This window comes from Penicillium odoratum (assembly GCF_028828045.1).
Source record: "Penicillium odoratum strain IBT 22623 chromosome Unknown utg000006l_segment0_segment0, whole genome shotgun sequence".
Taxonomy (NCBI): Eukaryota; Fungi; Ascomycota; class Eurotiomycetes; order Eurotiales; family Aspergillaceae; genus Penicillium; species Penicillium odoratum.
In genome coordinates, this window is record NW_026643148.1 from 1515824 (window position 1) to 1539141 (window position 23318).

The 23318-nt window shown below is 48.2% G+C and overlaps 8 protein-coding genes across 8 annotated transcripts; 5 read left to right on the forward strand and 3 right to left on the reverse strand.

The window, feature by feature from the left end:
- Nucleotides 1-823: 823 nt before the first annotated feature.
- On the forward strand, nt 824-2953 carry N7520_009020 (DUF2985 domain-containing protein; the record flags this gene model as incomplete). Its single annotated transcript, XM_057142954.1, has 4 exons — nt 824-1496; nt 1561-1953; nt 2007-2081; nt 2145-2953. The coding sequence occupies 4 exons, from the start codon at nt 824-826 to the stop codon at nt 2951-2953; spliced, it is 1950 nt and encodes a 649-aa protein (XP_056992242.1).
- Nucleotides 2954-3345: 392 nt separating this feature from the next.
- N7520_009021 (uncharacterized protein) lies at nt 3346-4227 on the reverse strand (the record flags this gene model as incomplete). Its single annotated transcript, XM_057142955.1, has 1 exon — nt 3346-4227. The coding sequence occupies one exon, from the start codon at nt 4225-4227 to the stop codon at nt 3346-3348; it is 882 nt and encodes a 293-aa protein (XP_056992243.1).
- Nucleotides 4228-6729: 2502 nt separating this feature from the next.
- On the forward strand, nt 6730-7253 carry N7520_009022 (hydrophobin family protein; the record flags this gene model as incomplete). The annotated part of the gene is made up of 2 exons (XM_057142956.1): nt 6730-7143; nt 7197-7253. 2 exons carry the CDS (start codon nt 6730-6732, stop codon nt 7251-7253), a joined length of 471 nt encoding a protein of 156 aa, XP_056992244.1.
- Nucleotides 7254-7559: 306 nt separating this feature from the next.
- Nucleotides 7560-8133, reverse strand: N7520_009023 (thioredoxin family protein; the record flags this gene model as incomplete). Its single annotated transcript, XM_057142957.1, has 3 exons — nt 7560-7857; nt 7914-7989; nt 8091-8133. The coding sequence occupies 3 exons, from the start codon at nt 8131-8133 to the stop codon at nt 7560-7562; spliced, it is 417 nt and encodes a 138-aa protein (XP_056992245.1).
- A 540-nt stretch (nt 8134-8673) lies between these two features.
- N7520_009024 (uncharacterized protein) lies at nt 8674-10272 on the forward strand (the record flags this gene model as incomplete). The annotated part of the gene is made up of 1 exon (XM_057142958.1): nt 8674-10272. The coding sequence occupies one exon, from the start codon at nt 8674-8676 to the stop codon at nt 10270-10272; it is 1599 nt and encodes a 532-aa protein (XP_056992246.1).
- Nucleotides 10273-10888: 616 nt separating this feature from the next.
- N7520_009025 (GRAM and VASt domain-containing protein) lies at nt 10889-14874 on the reverse strand (the record flags this gene model as incomplete). The annotated part of the gene is made up of 3 exons (XM_057142959.1): nt 10889-11601; nt 11650-14369; nt 14435-14874. The coding sequence occupies 3 exons, from the start codon at nt 14872-14874 to the stop codon at nt 10889-10891; spliced, it is 3873 nt and encodes a 1290-aa protein (XP_056992247.1).
- Nucleotides 14875-15557: 683 nt separating this feature from the next.
- Nucleotides 15558-17394, forward strand: N7520_009026 (uncharacterized protein; the record flags this gene model as incomplete). Its single annotated transcript, XM_057142960.1, has 3 exons — nt 15558-15581; nt 15631-15756; nt 15814-17394. 3 exons carry the CDS (start codon nt 15558-15560, stop codon nt 17392-17394), a joined length of 1731 nt encoding a protein of 576 aa, XP_056992248.1.
- Nucleotides 17395-21061: 3667 nt separating this feature from the next.
- N7520_009027 (uncharacterized protein) lies at nt 21062-23300 on the forward strand (the record flags this gene model as incomplete). Its single annotated transcript, XM_057142961.1, has 4 exons — nt 21062-21345; nt 21396-21764; nt 21823-22729; nt 22782-23300. 4 exons carry the CDS (start codon nt 21062-21064, stop codon nt 23298-23300), a joined length of 2079 nt encoding a protein of 692 aa, XP_056992249.1.
- Between the last annotated feature and the right edge of the window lie 18 nt (nt 23301-23318).

Below are 23318 nucleotides of genomic sequence, written 5' to 3' on the forward strand. Positions count from 1 at the left end.
ACCTTAATAAGTATAAAAATATGGAAGTTATCGATCACTAAGTACAGACACCAGAAGCAATTAAAGCAGTTGCTCCTTGTTGTGTTGTTGCTCTTTGAAGATGTACAGTATAAGCGTCTTCAACAATTATGCATTGTACGAAGGTGAACATGTGACTTGCCTCTCTGCATTAGTCCCTGCATGTTCATGGGAATTGGCATGGTTGCGCATATAGGTATATGTAGTTATCAATTCTCTTTCTATATAATTCATTGATATCAAGCTATGGGTTGTCAAATGCCCAGGCAAGTATTATTGAAATTGATGTTGCTTATTGTACATAGTCTAGAACGTTAGTAAGGGTCCAGGAATTCCGCTCCACCACAATTAGATCTCTTATCATCAAATGTCATGATTGTATAAGCCGTTGCCACCCAATGATTGCCAAGCCTTTTTTCCCTTTCACTCTCTGACGACTTTATCAATGACTTTAAGATCGCCATTTGATCGTCTCCAGTTAACAGGATTTATTTATGTTCTTGGCTGTGATCGACAATTCAGCTTTCCTATCAAAGTGCACAGACAATTCCCTTACTCCACATCCCTCGTCACTATGAAAACAAGATTTGGATTGCTGACTCATCCCCCCAGCCATTGCCTCTCCGTTCCGGTACAGCCTGGGAAAACTTTCATTTGTCCATAAAGACATTCTCGGTGTTTACTTTTTTCAAATCAGGGGGTGATTCGGGCTGCTTACTTTCGTTTCGTTGCATGGTTGTATATCTATCACCATCGCCCCAGTTTCCCCAGGCCCTCCTGCGGAGCCCTCCCCAACTAAGCCCCTATGGATCACATCGGACCAGCCGATGCGAATTCCCGCGGAAGCGCTTCGGAGGACCAGGCTGGCCAAGCATCCCCAGAAAGGCCAGCATTGGCAACTGTGCAGCCATCTGGGCGACCCCGGGCTCCTTCCGCAAGATCGCGTCGACCGAGTATTCGTATTTCGCGTTTGCCATCCCTCCCATCCTTAGGTATCGATACTCAGCAGTCCCAACCGGACCCACTGTCGGGTCCCTCCCTTCAGCGACAAGTATCCATCCGATCCCCAGTTGCTGAAGAAGATGAAGCTCAGTCCGGGCGACGCCGCAGTAACTCGGAGCCACGGCCAGGGCGCTACTCGGGGCCTCCCTCGGATGTTTTATCCAAGGTGGCGACACCCATGCGCATGGCGGCTCTTAGTGAAGAAACCTCCCGGAGCCCATTACCAACTCCACAGGCAGTAGCTGGTGTCCAGGAGCTTGGGCCTGCTGTGCCTGCCTTGGAGGTGGCCAGAGAGTCCCCCGAGCCGCGCCCGGTTCCTCGGAGTATGCTGCGACGGACGAGCCAGGCGGCACTGAGGCCATTCACTCGAAACCGGGCTTCTACTGTGACTGGAGCCGCGCAGAACCCCATTGTGAATCAAGAGCCGGGGATCAACGAGTATGGTCCTCATGTTGTTGATGTGCTGGATGTAATTGGTAGGTCACCGGTACAAGCATGCTGCACTTGAGCTGCAACAAGTGACTAACCCATTTTTTATAGACCCGGAAGTCTCGGCGCTCTCAACTCTAACCAATGTTCAAAATTCGCTCTTCGTGCCCAACTTGGGTGGTTGGATTAACCGTATGCCTACCTACACTCTTACCCGACCACCGCCGTCGGATGAGGAGCAGGCCACCAGCACCGATGAAGGAGAGGGATCGGATGATACGAGGCTCCAGGAACGCCCTACTCTGGAACAACTCCGACCTTTTTCGAGCATGTCGTCCGTGCTGGCGGGGCCACGTTATGCTGTTCTGCCAGAAGGCCACGAGCTGGCAGGATGGACTAAGGAGGACTTTGCGGAGTTGAACGATCATGTTCGGCATATGCTACACTCCCGCCGATCCAGGTTTAAGCGAACCATGAAGGGATTTGGACAATACGTTCGCAAACGTGAGTTGTCCCAGTCGGCAGAGGCCCTTGAAAGATGAACTAACACCGGCTAGCCCTTGGATTCCTCGTGACCCTATATGCAACCTTGATCACTCTGTTTGGTCTGGCTTGGGTGCTTTTCTTGATTGGTATGTTCTCATCTCCATTTTGGAATACCATTACGCCGAACTTTGGACTAATAATCTCTATAGGTTGGATCAATGTTGCTGGCAAGCAATCCTACCTTATTAACATTATTGACAACGTCTTAGTTGGTCTCTTCGCCATCATGGGTGATGGACTTGCTCCTTTCCGTGCCGTTGATACATACCACATGATTTTCATTGCGCATTATACTCACAAAACCTGGGAGATCCGTGAGAAGCGAAAGCTGCCCGACCTCAAGGACAAGAATGATCTACCTGCTCGACCCGAGAAGGACGTCGACGTGGAATTCGGTGACACGCCGCCAGACGAGGAACACGAGTTTACTGTTCTTGAAAGGCAACAGCAACTCAAGTTAATGCACCACCAGAACAAGTTCGCCAAGTCACACACCTTTTATAAGCCCCATGAGACCATGACCCACCACGCTTTTCCCATGCGTATGCTCGTCGCAATCGTGGTCATCCTCGATTGCCACTCCCTTCTCCAGATGGCTCTTGGTGCTTGTACTTGGAGTATGGAACCCCCGAAACATCGGCCATTCGCTTTGACTACTGTCATCCTTTGTTGCTCTATCACCTGTAACATCACAGGTGGTATCATGATCATGATTGGTGATCGGATGACACGAAAGAAGGATATTGTGGAGCGTCTCTTCCGGCAACAATTGACCGAAGAAGCTATGAAGAAGATGGAGAGGCGCAAGATCAAGGAAGAGCGTCGCAGCATGCAAATCGATCAAGAGCGTCGCAGCATGCAGATCGATCAAGAGCGTCGCAGCATGCAGATCGATCAAGAGCGACGTAGCATGCAGGCTGACCAAGAGCGTTCCAAAATGAACGCCGTCCCAGTATGAACGCCAATCGTCCTAAGCCCGACGACAGTACTTGAATACTTCTCCCATCATCTAATTCTTCACGACCGATATGAAATGATATTTAAAGCATTGACTCTTGGTATACGTGAACTCAGATCTCGTTTCTTTGTACAGTATACCGCGATCTGCTCATAAAGAAGCCGGGCGTTTTTTGGATTTGAGCAGATTTCCCTTTCATTATGTTGTTTACATTGCGATCTATTAGCTGTCTTGTTCCATTTTCTATGATTCCCCTTTTGGTCGTCGTCTCACGTCAAAGACCGAACCCATTTGTTTTTATTACATTACCATCTGTTCTATACTGCCTCAATGCTTTCACAATTGAACTCCCAAACTCCCAGGTATAATAACATGAAACAGCCTTGAGCACTTCAAGCCGTCAGAATCACTCCCTCTCCAACCCACATGTCCCCGCCAGATTTGACAACCTCATCAAAAACCCACCGCCCAATCCAAGCCCTCGGAACCGTATACCCAACAGCCGGTTTCTTCTCCGTCCCCACTCTCAATTTCTCATACCGATCATCCACTCCTGGAACAGCAATCTTATGATCCCCCACCAAAAGACTTGGCCGCACATAAATCAGCCCCTTAGCAAGCAAACTCTCCTTCTGAACTCTTTCTCTTTCTAGAAGCTTCTCCATCTGCTTCTTATCGTCATGTGGAATTGGTAAAAGCACATCATACATCATCTTGAACCAGAATGGAACATCATTCACCCCCTCCTTGATTCCCGTTGTAGAGATCACCAGCAGCCGTGGTGCGACAGCCGCATAATCCGTGTAACTACCAAATCTCTCCGCGATCCGTCGCAGGGCAGCAAGCAGTATGGCCGCAAATTGCTCCGTGATATGTGGGTTTGTGAGGCTGACGTGTGGGATAGTTGGGACGCGCATACCTATCCTGTCACACGGCTTCGTAAATACTATTGTGCCCGTTCCGCCCATCCCGGAGACAATCATGTTAACCAGCGTGGGCTGACTTGTGCCGACTGGCTTGTCCTGCTCCATGGATCCAGACTCCAAGACAATTAATGTCTTCATGACAGCTTCCACGTCCAATCCGTCACCTTGTACTATTCGAAGCTGTTTATCCAGTATGTCAGTTGTCAACCCTGGTTGTTCGAGGAGTTGCGCTGTAAGTTTTGCCGGTGTGCGAGCCAGTGCGATAGCTTTGTAACCGTTTATCAAAGTATGTGCAAGACAAGCGTTGGCACATCCACCAGTGGGACCGAAGAAAGCGATTGTCGACATGTTTGTGATGAAGTATATCGAAGGTTTAGACTGAACTTTGTAGACTGAACATTGGAAGTCAAAATGTGACTGACTGGATTGTATTGGAGGTGAAATATATTATTACTCGATTCCAAGCCAGACCTTTAAATTACATTTCGTCAGATTAGACTTTCCATTGCATCACGGACTCGGATAGTTTACTTGCTATGTTCATCCGTGGACCCACTTGCACGGTACAATGCAAAAATCCGGGTGTCCCCGAGCCGCCCCTAGATAAATGTCATGTTTTGGGGCTAGTTCTTCAATTTTTCCCTAATTTACTTTTTTTTAATCTTATCAATCAGGGAGCTCAAGACCATCCTAACTAGTATATACGTCTTTAAATGAAATACATGCAGGGTCAATTGATCATACTGTTGTATCCGACTACCTAGGTATTATGGTTGGTTCTCATGATATCCATCGCTAGAGTAGGACATTTGAACTATAGTTGAAATTTGCAACTAGGCGGATTCCTTTGCCACAAGCTCCTCCCATAGAATCCTCTGCACATTCTTCAAATAGGTCTGGATGTAGGATGCAAACCTTATAGGATCCATTGAAGCTAAACACCACCCGCATCCGGCTGCGAAATGTATATGCTAACGCTCATGTCCGAATGGAAAGCACAATATGCCGCGAGCGTCAATCATCCACTGGGACTTCGGATGGATATGTTTGTAGCTTCTTCTAAGTTGTGGAAGTGAGTTCAACGATTGATGCATGACTGGGAAGACATGAGATCACGCTACCCCAAATGAGGTTTAGATTCGGGACAATCGAGGTCCGATCGGAGCAACTTGCACACGAGCTGCAGCCTCAAGTGCTGCTTGGAAATAGAGTCATAATGCCTGGATAATGGGGCTGTATTTGCGATTGTGCAATATTTTAATAGTTCTCATGAATATCAAATTATTTAAACATAAATGGGGCCTTTTCTGTACTACATGTAACACTGGACTGGTTCAGGTGGTTCCCGAACATTGTGGAGGTGGAACTATATATCTCGGGTGAACACTCAACTCATATTTCAAGTACTGTGAACCCATGTGCACCAATACTTTAACACTCCAGGTGTTCCTATATTGAGGATTTCCCTTGAAAGTTCCGATAATCATCAAACATGATTTCCAGATGTGTACATAGAGCTATTATGAACCGTGGCTTCCAAGATCAAGTCCAAATAATTTTCGACGGCCTCAACAACGTACATAAAGAACTTCAGAGTGGACATCGTTGCTTAACATTTACTAGTAACATTTCAAGCTAAAAAATCTATTCAAGCATTGTGTACAAATTTTCAGTCTTGCAATCTAGTGCAGCTGAGTTGATACTTTTGTTGAGGCGGTATCTAGTCATAACGGCAACTGACCACACCAAGGCTCCCATAGAACCAGGGACAAGGAGATGTCGGATATTCCAACAGCATAATCCTAAAATATTGACAAATACTTTGGCATATCTCACAATCCACTCAGCTTATCGTTAAAGTAAACATGAAGTGAGTACTCCGTAGATAAACAGACATTATGTGAGCATGCGCCAGAATAGGGATAGATCGGCGTATCAAGGATAGCGACAATCCATTCCTTCCCTGTAATCAGGAAATACAGTACTCCCTTAGCACTGTAGATCCCATCGGTCGCCCATCGTAACGTAGAATGGACACAGTTCGATCGATCGGAAATTGGGATGAGTGGAGGTAGACAGGGCTGAATAGCATCTCAGCCCTGGTCTATGTTGTTCCTACGATGGGGCTTGATTCCGATTAAGATGAGATTGAGTCAATTAATCCACAAGTGCTGGGATGAATGTGACTCAGAGTCTTATCCCAGCTATGCTGTTCCATATTTATTCAATGTTATAGGTTGAATATGAGGTCTCTATCTTGCTAGCGATAGAACTACACAAGCAAAATAGTCGAGCGCTGAGGACTGGCTAATCTTGGAGATGCAAGTGACTAATCATAAGCTAAAGCTAAGGTTTACATGGCATATAATTCTAAGAAAAAAAGGTTACGTAGAGTGCGTAGAACATGCTCCAATCATAGTAAGCACGGCGTTGGAAATTAGCTAGACTTACAGGGTGGCTTTCATGGATACCACCATGCCTTGGAATGCAGGGCTCGTGCAATTTAATAGTACAAGGAGTTCATTCTAGTCGATGACCGAATTCCAAAGGGGATAGCGAGCCAATTGAGGGGCTTCGGGCCCTGCCAAGTCAGGGTCTTCGGGCCACCCTTGCGTAAGGCATTCCCACCACCCAAATTGGACGATTGTTTTTGATATCAACGTGAAAAATGGCTAACATGAACCCAGGTAAGCAAGCAGCTGCTCGAAGATAAAAGGCAGCTTTTCGATGGTCAATCTACTTTCTTCATCACACACACTTCCCTTCCAATTCCATTCTCTACTTCAATCATCTCCAAAAAACCCCATCTATCTTCTTAAGATTATAATCTTTAATCTCTCTACCTTCAAAATGCAGTTCTCTATCGCCGCTATTGCTCTTGCCTTCGCCACCATGGCCACTGCCTTGCCCGCCGTTGACGGTCTCAACTCCATGGACAGCCAGCACGGTGGCGTCCGATTCCCCGTCCCCAAGAGCCTGACCGTCAAGGAGGCCCAGGCCAAGTGTGGTGACCAGGCTCAGCTCTCTTGCTGCAACAAGGCCACCTACGCCGGTGACACCACCGATGTCAACTCCGGCCTCGGTGGTGGCCTCCTCGGCAACCTGATCGCTGGTGGCTCCGGCTCAGAGGGCCTTGGTCTCTTCGAGCAATGCTCCAAGCTGGATGCCCAGGTCCCCCTCCTCGTTGCCATTCCCCTCCAGGACTTGGTCAACCAGAAGTGCAAGCAGAACATTGCCTGCTGCCAGAACTCCCCCTCCACCGCCGTAAGTTCCCATATCATCTTCTATTCTGAAGACAATGCTAACCTTGCTCACAGAGCAACGACCTGGTCGGCGCTGCCCTTCCTTGCATTGCCCTTGGCTCTATCCTCTAAGCGCATCGCTTCAAGATTCTGGTTACAATGGGGTTGGCCGTTGGAGGATTCCTGGGATATACCTTCACTTGTTATTTCTTTTTGTGTGTCTGAGACCTAATTATTCTTCTATGCATCATAGAGGAGATTTTTCTCCTCTTAATACATAATTTCCTTACACTTCTTCCAAACAGTAATTCAGCTCCTAACTCAGAACCTTACCATCTAAAATACCCAAGGATAAGAAAGAATCGTAAGAACTTCATTGTTCAACTTAGACTAAGCAAATCACCTATTTCAGAATATAACTGCTAGCAACCCAAACATCTACGCAGAAATAGCTTGAATACCAGCCTCCAACGCACGGATATCAGCACCGCGAACCCGCTTCTCAACAACCTCCTTGCCATCCTTCAAGAACACAAAGGTCGGCATGGCAGTGACATTATACTGCTGAGCAACGGCGCGCATCTTGTCAACATCAACCTGAATGAAGCGCACATTCTGGTACTTCTCGCTCAGCTCGCCGACCTTAGGCGCAACGGCCTTGCAGGGACCGCACCAGGTCGCATAGAAGTCGATAACAGCGGGGCCGGAGGAGGTAAGGGCCTTGAAGATGACATCGCTGGTAGAAAAGTATGTTAGCCGGGCTGGGATCTCGCGGGGTTCGGTTCTGCTTACTTGTCGATGTTGACGACCTTTCCGTGGGACATGATGGGCTCGGAGGATGCGCGGCGCGACTGATAGAGGCGGATACCTAGTGATTCGTTAGGGATTGGGATTCGTTGAGGTCAGTTTGTTTTGGATTATCGCCAGGTCTGGGGACGGGAATAGTAGGAGTCATGTATTTGAACTTACCGACGTAGAGTACGAGGAAGAAGATGATCGTTCGGAGCTCCATTGTGGGTTGCTGGATGAATGCGGGTGTCTGTGGAGTCGGATTATGGTTGGCCCCACGTGATCTGGAACTATACAATAGGATCGATCCATTTTGTTATTACTTTTTGAGTAATGAGATACATGAGTAATACATGGAGAGTAGTTCAATCTACTCAAACCTTACCAGTTTGCATGAAAACCAGATAAAGGTTCAAAGCATTTGATAACATTCCTATTCGTAAACTTTGAAGCCCTGCTTAGTGCTTGACTTAGCTTAAATCTGACCCATGATTCAAAGTTCGAAGACCATCCAATCGCAATACATAAATCTAACTAAATAGGAAAGGATTCATGCAAGGATCTTATCCATCACCAGGCCATGACAAAAACCATTGGCTACCTCAGAGGGCTGACATTCTTGATGATGTAGTCAAATACCAAGGTAGGGATGGTATGCAGGTATCCATAGAGTTGAACTAGAGGACGATAAAACTGCCATCTAAGCTCCAGAAATCCCACAAGTTAGAACAACCACTAATCCCACAACTTACCTTCCAACAAGATGCGGAGCTCTAGCGATGACTCCGAAAAAGATAGAGCGACCTTTTCCTCAACGCATTCATCCCCCAACAGATCCCTCGGATCAACAAGGGCAATGCTCCGCGTCGCATTGATGGTATCATTCGCCGCCTGGATCGTCAACTTCGACAACGGCTACACAGGGACTGTGTTAATCATGCCCTCCTATAAAAAAGCCTTCGGAACATGCACACAATTAATGGACCAAACCGGCAAAATCACCGAAGAATGCTCCATAAACCCCCTCCAACAATCTCTCATCAGTCTTAACTACATGTTCATCGGCATCGGAGGCGGAATATCAGGACTCACAGGCCGCTTCTACGGCCGCCGCGGCACGTTCCAGATAGGCTGCGCGCTCGCCATCATTGGCGCAGCCGGAATGCTAGGCACAGGCAACGGCGAGGGAAGTTTCCTGCACTACATGATCTGTCGGTGTATTAGCGCGATGGGACTCGGGCATGTGATCACCGCGAGCACGACATACGGGTCCGAGTGTATTGTAGCGCAGAAGCGTGGGTTTGCCCTGGGAATTTATAATGTTGGACTTGCCTTGGGGAATGTTGCGTCAAGTGCTGTGTGTGCGGGATCGGCGCAGCTGGAACGGGATAATAATTGGCAGTGGAAGACACCTATTCTGTGTCAGATTCCTTTGGGGATCATTCTGGGTGCGGGGATCTTGATGTTTCCTGAGTCGCCGAGGTGGATCCTCAATCATGATCACGATGAGGAGGGGGCTAGGAAGGCTTTTGGGATGCTATATCAGATGGATCCGTTTGCGCCGGAGATCACGGCGCAGATTGAGGATATCAAGGCTCATATCAAAGCTGAAAAGGCGATTTCGAAGTCGACTTCATGGTATGAGATTTATCAGGCGAAGCATATTCGGAGGACTACTGCGTCGGCCGTTATTCAGATTGGATTGTCGATTACGGGGATTCAATTTGTGCAGCCTTATGCGACTACCTTTCTCAGGGGTGTTGGGGTCAGCAACCCATACCTGATTAATGTTATCATTGGTGTTTGTATCTTGGGAGGCGCGGTGCTAGGCCCATGGGTTGTTGAATATGGAGGACGCCGACTCACCATGTTGGTCGGATACACGATGATGGCAGCCTGCATGTTGATTCTATCCAGTGTTAGCACGGCACTGGGCCAGGATAGTATCTCGAAAATTGTTGTTGTTGTACTTCTCTGTTTCTGGTCGTTCATATTTGGTGGAACTATTGCCCCTACTAACAATCTAGCAGCTGTGGAGATGCACAGCGTGTCATTGCGCACATACGGACAAGCGAACACGACCATCGTCTATGGAATCTTTTCCTTTGGTGCAACATTCTGGACACCATATATGCTTGATGCCCAATATGGCAACATGGGTGCGAATGTTGGATATTTTTACGCCGGTGTGACAGTTGTGATTGCGGTATTGATATTCCTACTTGTTCCTGAGACTGCCAGCCTCACTCTTGAAGAGATTGATAACGTTTTCGACTCCAAAATTCCCCCTTGGAAGACTTCTGTGGCAGGAAACAAGAAGATTGCCCAGAGGCGAGGAGAGGAATTGCAAACTGTCGATTAGCTTTGTACAAGTGTTTATTGAACTGGGTGTTAATTATACGGCTAATCTGTGTATACATATGGACAGGTATGGGTTGAATTTCAATGATACATTCTCAGCAATGAACATGGTTTTTAGCGCCAAATAATACCAATGAATTTAGCATAGAGTGACCAGAGTAAGAGCACAAAATTCTGATTATGAGACAGAAGCATGAAAAGTATACAGCCAAGCCTACGCAGTAGGATGAAAAAAACTCGCTCAGGTAAAACATACATAGAAAGTAAAAGGGACTGGCTGTAATAGGTACAGCGGTATAGACAAAGCAGTTGGCGCTCATTTACATAAAGGAAAAGTTCACTGGTTCCAAAGCCCACAAGAGCAAAGAGGAAGGGGAGGGGAAGGATTGACATTGGGTGGGATTTTATAAGGGAAAGGGGACTTGGTTGAGTCCCATACTGTGAGCCCAGGAAGGTACCGGGAAAAATGAAAGAGGTGGTGAAGGAGTGAGGGACCGAGGAGAGGATGAATCGTAGACAGGATAGGGGATATCTCTTAGGTAGGACGAGAGAAGCAGGATATGGGTTTGAGGTAATGATGCAGGGCACGTGCAGAGTGCAGGTGCATATCAGAAAACTCACAATTCAGATCGACGGGGCTCTTGTGGAACCCGGTCTGCTCTGCGATTGTTCATCATCTCCTCCAGGATGTCAAGCCTCTGTCGTGTAGTCCGGATAGCATGGTCCATCTCTCGATCTGAAACCTTCTCCTCACGTAGTCGATCAATGAGAATACCTTCGTCTGCCACATTCACGCGAGGGGCCTTGTGGGCGGGCTCGGGCATTCGGTGGTGGAGGGCGGGGAAAACCATTCCATCCATGCCTACTCGATCCTCAAGCCAATTCCAAAGCTCGCTTTCTTCCCGTCGCCACATTTCATCGTATGCAGCAAGTCTTTGAGGAAGGCTATGCCCTGAAAAAGCGCCGTGGTGCCCGAGCATGGATGGGTTGGATGGTGCTCGGAAGAATGCCAGGTAGAGCAGGAGGCCGACAAGGAAGATTGCAATGTTGCCACTCCATAGTGGCTTTAACATGCTGGTAAAAGGTTCTAAGATTGGGCGAATTGGCTCAAGGAGACCCCAAGACTCGGATTGGCTTGCACTGGAATCTCCTCCCAGCTTGTGTGATGCTGCTGCGGATGCCTCGCGAGCTCCAGCATCGCCCTTCTTGCGACGACCCTTTGTCCGTCCACCGGCGGTCCGTCCGCGAGGGACAACACCGACCTTCAAAGCCTTAACAAGCTCATTGCCAAAGGTGGTTTGACCATCAATGGCGCCTTTTTCGATGGGACCTGGGCGGAATTAGCATCTATCGCTGAATGTATGTAAAAATTGCTTACCTTTCAACCAACTCTTGCCCGTCCACTCAATAGTACATGTCATCAGGAACCGGGTTTGGTTACCTGGGGCCCACGTGAATAGATATTTTGTCTTGCAAGCAAAAACGTTTCCGCTGGGAACATCAGGAGTTTGAGTGCTTAGCGTGACCAGGACTGCTTTTTCCAAATCCAAGAAGTCCAGGTTCTCGGTACTGATACACTTCGTTTGCTTCGGACCGATGGGCGCATTGAGAGGCTTGATGTATGAATACTTTCGGACTGGGCTTTCATTGGTAAGACCCTTCGCGGTTCCTTCGAACTGTAGTTCTCCAGATTTCTGATTGTCCACAAGGAACTTGGTCATGAACTCCCCTGAAGATGGACCAAAGACCAGCGAGTAAACTTTTCCAAGGGGCGCGGGAATGAGCTCGTCTTTGATAACCTTTTCGTATTGTCCATCGGGATTCGTGTATTCGGTGGGGGCATGTGTAGATGGGCCGGGGAAGTCGGCTTCTTTGGAGGCCGCCTTATCCCCGTTCTTGGCGTCGCTGCCGGAGTTTCCTCCAGCTAGGGGTGCTCCATTTCCAGACAAGCCCGAAGGCTGGCGACTTAAGCCAGTCCTCAATGGCAATGACCTTTCACTGGCATTGGCACTGGCCCCTGCCTCAAAGAAGCTCTCGCCATGGTCGCCTTCTTCATCCTCATCGTACACTTCATCTTCGTCTGAGACATCGCTCTCAGACCCGCTGTCGGCTTCACCTTCACCAACCTTCTCGGTCTTGTCACCGGTCCCGTTTGTCACTCGGGTCCCGTTCACAGAGCTTTTGATTGAAGGGTGATTTATCTTCCAGATATTGACCATCAGGTCATAGGTAGATTCACGACTAAGCAGACTCCTAAACGTATGGCGAGCATGAAGTGTCTGAATAGCAATGGCATTTGGGAACACCATAGCGGTGCTTTCTTTTTCGACAGCCACCACTTCATCAAAGCTGATGACAAGTGTGGTCACCCAACCAAGAATGTTGCTGGAGAAGCAGACATGACCCTCCGAGATGTAGATGCGGCCGGCCAGAATGATCTCCCGCTGCAATGCACAGCTGTAGTCTTCAATCAAATAATCATCTTCAGGAACGGTGCGGAACAATTGGTGAAAGTCTCTGTTGCGCTTTTTGCTCGCAACCGCGAAGCCGGTCAGTCGAGGCACGCTTGAGTTGACACCAGGTACGCCAAGGTTAACAGCACTAGCTCCAATGGCTCCAATTGTAGATGCGGTAGCTCCAGAAGAACCTCGATGGCGGCGTGCAAGTCGACTACGCACGCTGCCAGTGCGTCTAATACCACCGCTGCCAATGTCACCATCAATGATACTTCCAGTTGGAGGGGTTTGATCTCCAGCCACCATGCCATCCCTTGGGAGGGAGAAGGTAGATTGTGACTCAATAACATCCTCACCAGGCGATCCCAATGCCGATGAATCTGAAGGCTTTTCATATGCCATATGAACGGCCCGTGCCGCACGCTGGTCTTCAAGCTTCGAGGACGCCTCATCTCGCTGATTGACAGCAGTGTTCTTGCGCCTATCAAGTGGACTTCCTGGCTTCGTGAGAACAACACCATCGGCAGTGGATACCTCTTCGCCTGATTGATCGATATCCAAATGGCTGAAGTTGAGGTTTCCAGTCCCAAGAGTTTCTACAGTGCTTGGTTTCCCATCTTCACTGCCATTGGCTTTCTCTCGATCTTCCCCGTCTCCTGCATTCCCAATTTCCTTCGACGTACTGTCAATCCCAGTAGACGACGGCTGGGAAAGGGTACGGCTTTTCTGCGGGGCATTGAGAGTATTAGTGAAGGAGGTGGCAGCATTTTGGGCGGCAGAAAACATTGATGAGAAAAATCCACTCTGTTGACTCGACGAGCTCTTCGGCGTTTTACCCTCTTCTAAAGGAGTTAGGGCTGACACAGAAGTGGACAGCTTGCTCGGACCGTGAGCTGCAGATGCTGAGCGCACTCGGCGATGTGAAATCATGTTTCCGGAAGGGCTCACAGTGACATCGGCCGAGGACATTGAATTCCTGGAAGGTATAGACTCAGGCGAGTCTGTGATACCCTCAGTCATAATTTGAGGACCGAGTGGGCGGTGTTCGGTTGGGGTAGGAGGTGTTACAGTAGTAGCTGGGGCTGAGATAGGAATGGCTGTATGTGGAGGAGTATTAGGCATCGGACTCGCTTGTAAAGAGCGTGGCTTCTCTTCCTTCATATCTGAATTCCAAACATCGGTCCGAATAGGACTGGGAACAGGCGGGGGAGTCTCTTGGGAGGCCTGAGCTTGCGCCCGTCTGGATGACAGACTGCTCCGTCGGCCCCCGAAAATACCCTTCCCACTCTTGCTACTTCCAGATTTGGATGACGATGCATCCATGTCTTCAGTCGTGTTCTTTTTATCTGTAGCGCTGAAGGCATCCTTCAGTCGCCGCCCGGGTGAAACACTGCCACTGCGCCGCTTGCCGCTGGAATCTGCTGGAACGTCCAGTGTCATACTCGATCGGGTGGGTGGTCTCGAGATATTTTCACTGGGATTTGACTCCAGATCGGTTGGATTCGAGTCGCTGACCGCAGATTGAACATCTTCGCGCGTACTCTCGGTATCCGCAGCAGACTTTACTGATGTGGTGTTGATGAGCGGGGAAGAGGAGGTATAAAAACCGGTGTGTGAATTATGTGAAGTCAATGGTGGGGTCCTATAAGATGATAGGAGTTAGTTTCAGATAGTGAGACAGTTAATCAGGGAGTATGGCTGACGTACCTCTCAGGTTCGGAATCATCGGTCAACAGCTGGAGGGCCTCGCTTTCCTGCGGACCGGAGCTGTTGTTGGACGAAGTGACCACCGATGGGACTGCAGAGCCACTACCGTTGGACATACTAGTGTTCGAAGGGATTTCTCGTAGCTGTTGCTCTGTAATTATCGTAGGTACCGGGGGCTCATCTTGCTTTTGGTTCTTCTCCTTCCGTCGGCGTCGGGACTTTAGGAGCTTGGAGAAACCGCTGGAGCCAGCCTTTGCGGTATCCGGACCTTCCCCAGCTTGTGTTTTGGGTCTTTCAATAGATTCCATCGATGAGCGGCCATTGCTTCGACTTGAGCTTTCCATCAAATCTGAATCGGCAGCAGACACGGTCCAAGAGCGGCGCGACCTGCTCCCGCTTCCACCTCCGCCTTTTAGACTTGAGGATGACGAGTCGGCCATGGCGAGGGATCAGTGCCGGGGCAGAGTGAAACGAGTGAAAGATTGATACTGGGAACACAGCATGAGGATTGTGCGCTGTGTGTCCCTATTTGAGTTGGTCGGGAGAGATACAGGTGTGAGTTGGGGAATCCCCTGATGCCATTCGCGAGGGGAAAGCAATTGACTTAGTCAGATGCCGAAACAAGGAACAACCAGCACAAGAATATAATAAAAAGATAATTGGATTTTATTTAATTTACTGTGGATATTACCATCAAATCATCTTTACTTAATCTTGGGTCTTTTCTTGATTCTATCCATTTTCTTGCTCTATGTAGCTCTGACACTTCTCCACTCGTTAGAATGCGGCTTGCGGATGTGACAGTTCATGGTCAAGATCGCTGTTTTCAGCCATTATATAGGGGTCTAACATGGGTCATTTCTATGTCAAAGTTACAAAGAGCTTTTTAGGAAAATAGATTATACAAAATAAAGACCAAGTCGAGCTTAGAAGTAAAGAGCTAAACGGATGAGAACAACATGTTACTCATGTCTATACAAACCCTTGAAAGTCCTGTGTACAGTAAGCAACGAAACTTAACTTCCCTCTCAACTCTTGTGCTACTCTCTCAAACTTCTTGAACATTCCAACCAGTCCACACGGTAGGGCCAAGAATGGCCCATGCGCCATTGATTCTTTAACCATGGAGGCCGCTCCGCTCACACTGGTAAGCTGGCCTACTAGTCCATTCCCCCGCACGGTTAACTTATTGTCAGGCCCACACCCACGCACGAAATGCAGTCCTCGAAACTCGCAAGTCGAACCCGGTCGCTGCTAGTGAAGAGCATGATTTAGCTGCGGGCGAGTTTGCAGCTGCTGCTCTTAATAATTCCGATCAGGAAGTGAGTCGCTCTCGAGACCTTGGGTCGGTACCGTTACTGATCAAGCTATGTTCTTAGGCTCTCCGCACTCTGCAGCTACTCGAAAATCATCACAAGAAACTCGCCGAAATTCTGAGATTCCAGCATGAACATCCCGCTAATACCGAAGGACCAACCGCTACGGCATCGCCAGGCCCAAATGAGCTCTCCTCGGATACCGTAAACACAAAGAGTGGCGCTCCAAACAGCCTGGATGCCCAGGGTCAAACCCCAAGGCTTCCAGGGAACCCCAGAATACTCAGTCGAGAGTCCTCGTCGATTGCTAGCAATCTAGCCTCAGCTCGGGGCATCCCGGCTCAACCTCGTCGTGGATCACCTGTGTCGCCAACCATTTCCGCACACCAGGCGGGCGCGAAGATGACAGAAGGACCATCAAAAATCAAAATTGGTGAATCTAGGTTGCGAGAGGTCCCCAATAAAAATCGGTCCAGCCGATCAGCCCCTAGACAGCCCTGGTCACCCCCACAGCCCAACTCCACCGATATCACCGCCCACGAAGTTGTTCCTCAGGTATCCAAGTCTGGGTATTCCAAAGCCAACTCTGCGACGGCGGATGAACCATTCCAGCGCTTTTATTCTACATTCGAAGGCCTCATCTCCAGGATATCTGCCCCTCTGGCATTTGCAGGACTGCCTCTCGGGTCAGATGACCCTAGCAAAACCAATCCAACGCGCAAGTCCTCAGCAGAGACCAAGGTAGACCGTTATCATGCGACCCCCGATAAAGGGAATGCACAAGCTGAGCCAGACGTGAGCCGGATCTTTTCTCGGGCTGCTTTACGTTCAATTCGGGATACTCCAGGATCCAGTCCTGGAAACACCGCCGAGTCCTTCTATGTCGTCCCCACAACTGGTGGAACTATGTCATATGCAGGCATTATGACCCGAGCTGAGAAAGAGGCTCGTCGGAATAGCTTGGAGGAGGGCGATGACGACTTCGTGGACGCACGAGAAACCCCGTCTTCGCCGGAGATGCGCCACAGTGGAAGTTCCAACACACGGACCATACGTCGCGGTGCTGCTGATAAACTTACCAGCTTACAAAACCCAAAAACCCTGGAGGAGTTACAAATGGAGAATCAGGCTTTGAAGCATTTGTCTGACACTCTCTCCAAACGGCTTCACATGTGGGAGGTTAACGCTCAATCATCATCTATGGCACTACAACAATCTTTGAGGGCAATTCATCATCAATCCCCCGAAGCTCTACCACATGATTCCTCCGCCACATCTCCAACGGCTCAGATGTCGGCTGCGAATCCCATGTCAGACTCAACTGACAGAGTCAGAGAACTAGAGGAACTTGTTCGTCGTGGTGAACAGGAGCTAGACCGCGTTGGTAAAGAGAACGAAAAGCTGAAAAATGTCCTTGGTCGGTACCGTGACCGTTGGGAAAAGCTCAAGGAGGGTGCCAAAACACGACGGGCCGAAGGTCGATCCAATGATAATCCGTCTCATCCATCAACACCCACCGCAAGCTCCAGAACCCCAGATATCCCTATATCGCCTCACCCAGACACAGACTCATCTGGAAAATCCAATAATCAGCGAACCGTCGGAAGAGAATTTGAAAGGAAACAGGACTCGGCGAGTCTTTGATCACCATAAATGTTCTTTGAAATACATTCTTTAAGTTACGCCTTTGGAGAAATGCACATGGATTATGATCTGTCCAGGATATGCAAGCGAAAATGCAGGTCTCGCCGTAGCACCAACCGCAGAAATCGAATCTAGAATGTCCATTGTTTCCCTTTGATACATTCAACTCATCGCATAGCGGTAGCCGTTGTACGGGCCGCTAAGCCTAACTTACTATTTAGAGTTTCGGCGTCGGCTGCGAAAGGTTATCTCCACCTTTACTGATATAATCTGGGCGTTTTCTTCAAAGTACTTTACGTCAATATGCTGGGTACAATTGAACAGCACGCCATTTAGATGACTCAAATTCCCGAGATTGTGGATCTGATCAAATCAAAGACTCGATTTGAGGCGGCACAACCTAAGGGAATCCCACCTCAGCGCTATGCAGAATCAGTTGATCGAGCTTTACCGTCATTAGACGCATTCGTTTCTAACCATATCGAGCGTTGTGCAAGTCGTGAGAGATTAGAGATAAACAGCCTGTGACGAAGAGTGCTTAAAAACTTGGAAATCACAAAAGCTCTTGAGCACAGGTGGTTTATTTCTAATTTCTCACGAATCGTACAACCCCTTGCTAGCCTGATGAAAGGCAGTATGTTCCGAGGCCCCAACACTGTATCCACCTATCCACAAAGCACATATTATTCTCCGCAATCTAGTTCTCTCATAACCCAGCGCTTAAAATCCAGTGCGTAGTATGAGGCTACTCACTCTGCCGCAAAGGCAGTACCTGACTCGAGTAGAGCACTGGTTTGCTGCTTAACGACATAAACAAAAACAGGGGGGAAGGTGCGGCTTCAATTTTTGCATGTTGCGAGTGTCAGATAAACTTCTCATCAAATCCCTGCTTTGTGAGTCTTGAGCATCTATGCACCTCACAAAACCTAGCGCAAAAGACGAATACCCCGATTATGGGTGTAGCACTGTTGGAGTACGTTGCCAACAGCTTGGCAATCGACCCATCGAGAGTAGACCCCGCCAAAATACTGTATCTGACGAGTTATAGAAGACCTAACTGATCCACAGTAAATTCACGGGTTGTGCTGGCAGGTGACTTGACTCAGCTAGAGGCGGCGTAGCCTCAGGCCTGGCTCTCTATCTAAGCCATCCCTGTCTGTTTTATGTTCCGAACCCTATCCCTCGGAAGTGGTGATTATGGGTGGCAGCTACGAGGGACAATTTATATGTTAATTAATAATATTAAGACATTGGTGATTCGAGAGGGATCTTTGTGGAGAAGGTACTTCGATCATCATTGAACGCGCGGTGCATGACCCTGAGATGAATCTCTGTCCCCCATTGCCAAAGGGTCAGGACCCCTGGGAGAAAACAGGTGCATTTAGGTATTTGCCAATTGAATTTGTGAAATATGGCGGTTGACAATTAGACATTACAAATAAAAGGAGGCTAGGTAGCTATGCACTAATGACAAGGTCCATTCTTGGAAGGATTCTTCCGTAGTCGACCTCAAATTTCAAGGTTCGCTTTTATCTGGGATAGTGAACTCTACCGGTAGAATGTGAACGAAGCAAAATGTACCGAGGGCTTTCAGGATGTATCAATGAAGTGAAGTCCTCGGCCGGCACCGAGAACGTGCTCCAAGGTGGCGGCAGCCAAGCGACGCCTTGCCGATGGTTACGCGCGGACAGGATTGATTTTCGGGTCTCAACGGCTAAACGGCCTTTCCAATGTCGAGTTGACAGGTGATTTATGCACAGTAGTTCGCTAGGCTTCGCCGGATGAATGGAAACTTTCCGATCTCATCGAGAAGAAAGTATAAGTGATCACAATTTTCAGCTGCACAGACACAGGTTGGGCAGTTGCCGGAATTCCATGGTCATGTTCCCCACATTGCACAAAAATCGGGATTGGTGCTACATCTGCGGATCTGCAGTCTTTGGAACAACATGAGCTACAATTTACAACATTAAAGGTACTTGAAGCGATTGGATACAGGGATATGATCTAGTGCAGGTATTAGGTATAGAGGACTACGAGATGAAAACTGGGGTTAAGAGGGGAAGCTTACTCCTGCACATATGAGCACGTAATCAGGTTCGTATGCTTCCTGGAAATCGACTCTTAGCCGTGGTGGATCCGGTGTACCCGGCTTTGTTTATTTTATTCTCTTATCCTTTACTTGTTTCCATCTTACCGAGGCATTCAGAACCGTTAAATGCTGCCGAAGGTCCGTACCAGAGAATGGAAAAAATGGGACGAAATTCCGCTATTGATCGCTTCATGTACTTCCAAGATCGGCCTTAGGCAGAGCTTAAACAGCCTTGGCAATTCTAATTATATCCAATAAATGAGCTCCCGAAGTAGGAAGTGAGCGTACGTAGAGCATCCACTAAGCTTTCGTGCCTGGAACTCTAATTCAATCCTTCTAGAAGGGTTATATACCTTCCAACATTCCTTTGGGGATGAAAGTCACAAAATATTCAGATCGGAACCTATGGTACGAGGTCGATCGAAAAAATCTGACTAAAGAAATTAGCCCAATTTCAGTATCTTGTTGACCAGTTTATCCATGGTTGGTAGTAGTAGTGGGGCTCGGGTATAAGCAGCTTAGCTGTTGTGGCGCTTTTGTGGAAGGAAATGACGCGGACTCCACTAAGCCCACAACTTTTAAGACTAGCAAGAATTGGTCTCATCAAAACAAGGCATAGTAAATGTCGATCTATTGGCTGGATCGAAAATTTCTCCTTTCCTAAAGTGGACCATGTAAAGAGCGGCTTGTAAGGCTGGCTTGGCCTGGATCAAAAACTCTGCCAGCCGGTACCCGAGATCTTAATCCTATCCTATACAAAACTTAGTTATGCATGGTACATACAAATACGGCGGGGTTTGGAGGCTTTATACCTCTTAATTCAGAGCAGTAGAAATCATTTTGCAGGAAAGGTTGGTTGCATTATCAAAGGTAACTACGGAATGCTTGGGAGGGGAGCATAGGGTATAGGGCTGGTGGGACGATTAGGTACTACGTACTACTACGTACTACTTGACCGCACAAAAACAATGAACCAATAGACTCATGACTCTACGGGATTTTCGTCATTAAGCTAGACTCTCCGATTACGCTAAAATGAAAGTATCCCATCGAAGCCGGCCCCATCGGAGACGTGGATCCAGTAAAACAATTGACTTTTATTCCCTCTCAAAATCGTCCAGATGTTTGGAATATGCAAGTCAAAATACTACTCTATACATTGAAATCATAATGTACATGTATAGTATACTATCTATATAGATTAATTTCTTTTGTTGTCTGCCCGTTCCTTGGGACCGTAAATTGGGGTCTCAGGTCTTCCAAGGATATAGCTTAGACAGCAAGGCAGGGTCAGCCCCATCAAGATCTAGTCCTCCGGCCCGGATCTAGATAGAGAAGGCAGCTACGACATAGTCTCCACAAAGACAAGAGAACTCTTCCGGACAAAATCAACTTTTATAAGTCCGCACGGTGCATTGTTTCTTCCCACCTACCCAATACTGCAATTGCAGAACATTCATTCCCCTATGTGGTGACAGTCTGTTGCCTTCCATTCGTTGAATCGATACTAGTCACTCCTTTTTACAGTCCACTCGTTCCTACAGTCATTCGTTTATATATTCAGATCTACCCCCCATGTCTAACCGGCACCATGCTCGGAAGAATACAATGGTCGAGGACGTTGCTGTGCCGAGACAATTGCTATCCACAGCAAAGTTCAATTCACCATGGGAGTTGAAGAAGTGGGAGAAATCCCTTCCCAAAAATGATCGTGTTGAACTACACCTACCCGGAGAGTCAAGTCAGGGCCGTCTCAGTCGTTCTGCTAGTCTGTCTGCTATCCGGGGTCCAAGACGTCCTGCTGCGATTCGTCCGCGCAGTAATCCTCCTGAATTATATGGTATGTCATGCAATACTATGTGATCAAGGAGATTAGACTAACGTGGATGCTAGTGTGGGAGCAATCTAGAACACCATTTGCAGGGCACTTGACACCTCCTCTAGAGACAGAAAAGGAACCTATAACACCAATCAAAGAGAACCCTGTTCATCTCAGCCCTCCAACCAGTTCAAATGGCTCTATCGATATCAATAGTCGCCGGAGTAGTATGTACGATGTCTACGAAAAAGCCAAAGTGAGAGGCGTTGCTCTTCAAAGAAAGCATTGGGTGCGCATCTTGTTCGAAACGACCGTCTATACTCTCCTCATTTTGTTTGTCTATTTTGTTCTCATTGGCATGCCCCTGTGGCGAGGTGCTGTCTGGTGGCTCTACTGGGTCATTAGCACAAAATTCGTCATCCAGGGAGGATGGGCCATTCTTATCGGTCTCGCTTTTCTGTGAGATTCCTATATCTGACTTATAATGAAAGTGGCTAACCCAATCTAAAACGTCTAGATACGCTTTCTGCCCTCTTCTGATCTTCTTCGAAAAAGATCCTCCTGCAGCAACCGATATCATTGATACAGATCTGGAACAAAACTCATCTAGCGCCAAAAACACCGCCCTCCTCATACCCTGCTATAAATCCGCCCAGATCATCGGTCCGACCCTGGAAGCGGCTTTGAAAATCTTCCCTGCTGAGAACATCTTCGTCATCGCCAATGGAAATTCTCAAACACCTCTCGACGACACAGAAGATGTGTGCCGTCCTTTCGGAGTGAACCACCTCTGGGTCCCCGTTGGATCGAAGATCGTAGCTCAATTCGCCGGTTGCTACGCAGCAAAGGGCTTCGAGAACGTCCTCCTGATCGACGATGACTGTGCACTTCCGCCGAATTTCCCCGTGGTCAGTGATCGACTCAAGGGCTCGGTCAAATGTGTTGGATACACAATCAAAAGTGTTGGCCCCAACTCTTCCAAGGGAACATACTGCCAACAGGCCCAGGATTTGGAATATAAAATGTCTGGTATTCAACGAGCTTTCTTTGGTATGCTCGGAAGTGCCACTTTCCCCCATGGTGCTATCTCTCTTTGGAATACGGAGTTCCTCAAAGAGACGTTCAATGAGCACCCTGGTTTCTCGGTGTCTGAAGACTGGTTTTTCGGCGATGCCTGTCGACGTCTTGGAGGTCGTATCACAATGTGCACATCTGTCTTCGTCGAGACCGAAACCCCGGCATCGGTCTTTTTCGCCGGCGGTGGCAGCCGAGGTGGATTCGGTGAGATGACCATTTTCCAGCAGCGATTCAAACGGTGGAACTTTTTCTTCGTTATTGGAATCTACTATGATCTCAAATATATCCTCACAAGCTGGAAGCTTGGCTGGTGGGAATTCGGAGCGAAGCTCTGCGTTTTCCAAGAGGTATGTCATCCATCATGCTGCAATTATTTCCAGCTCAACTAACCCTTTCCAGGTGTACGAAACTCTTATCTACCTCCTCGCTCCATTCGTCCTTCCCATCTCCTTCTACGTGTGCCCCAGTTTCTCCGGTATTCTCCTAGGCGCCACGATCGGAATGTACATCGTCAACGTGGTGGTTTTCAATGAGATCCATCTCCGACGGAAAAATGAGCGCATCGACTGGAAGGTCTTGCTTATTTATTATACTTTTTACAAGCTCGTCCTGACGGTCGTCAACGTTTTCAGCTGCTACTGGTCGCTGTTCAAGTATGCTCGCTACTTCGCCAAACGTCACCCGAAGATCATCGAGGATCAAGAAGCCATTGGAGTCGTCTTGAGTCTTGAGCGCGACGTCGAAACTCCTACCATTGAGGAGGAAGTTGACAACACGCGAGCACGCGCACCTCAAAGAGCGGATTCGCAACGCACGTATAAACGTCTGACCTTGACTAGAGTGGATGCTCCGATCGGGCTGGGTATTACCATGACTCAGACACATACTACGAACCAGTCGTACAAGAGCGTGATCTAGAGGATTTATGACGTTCAA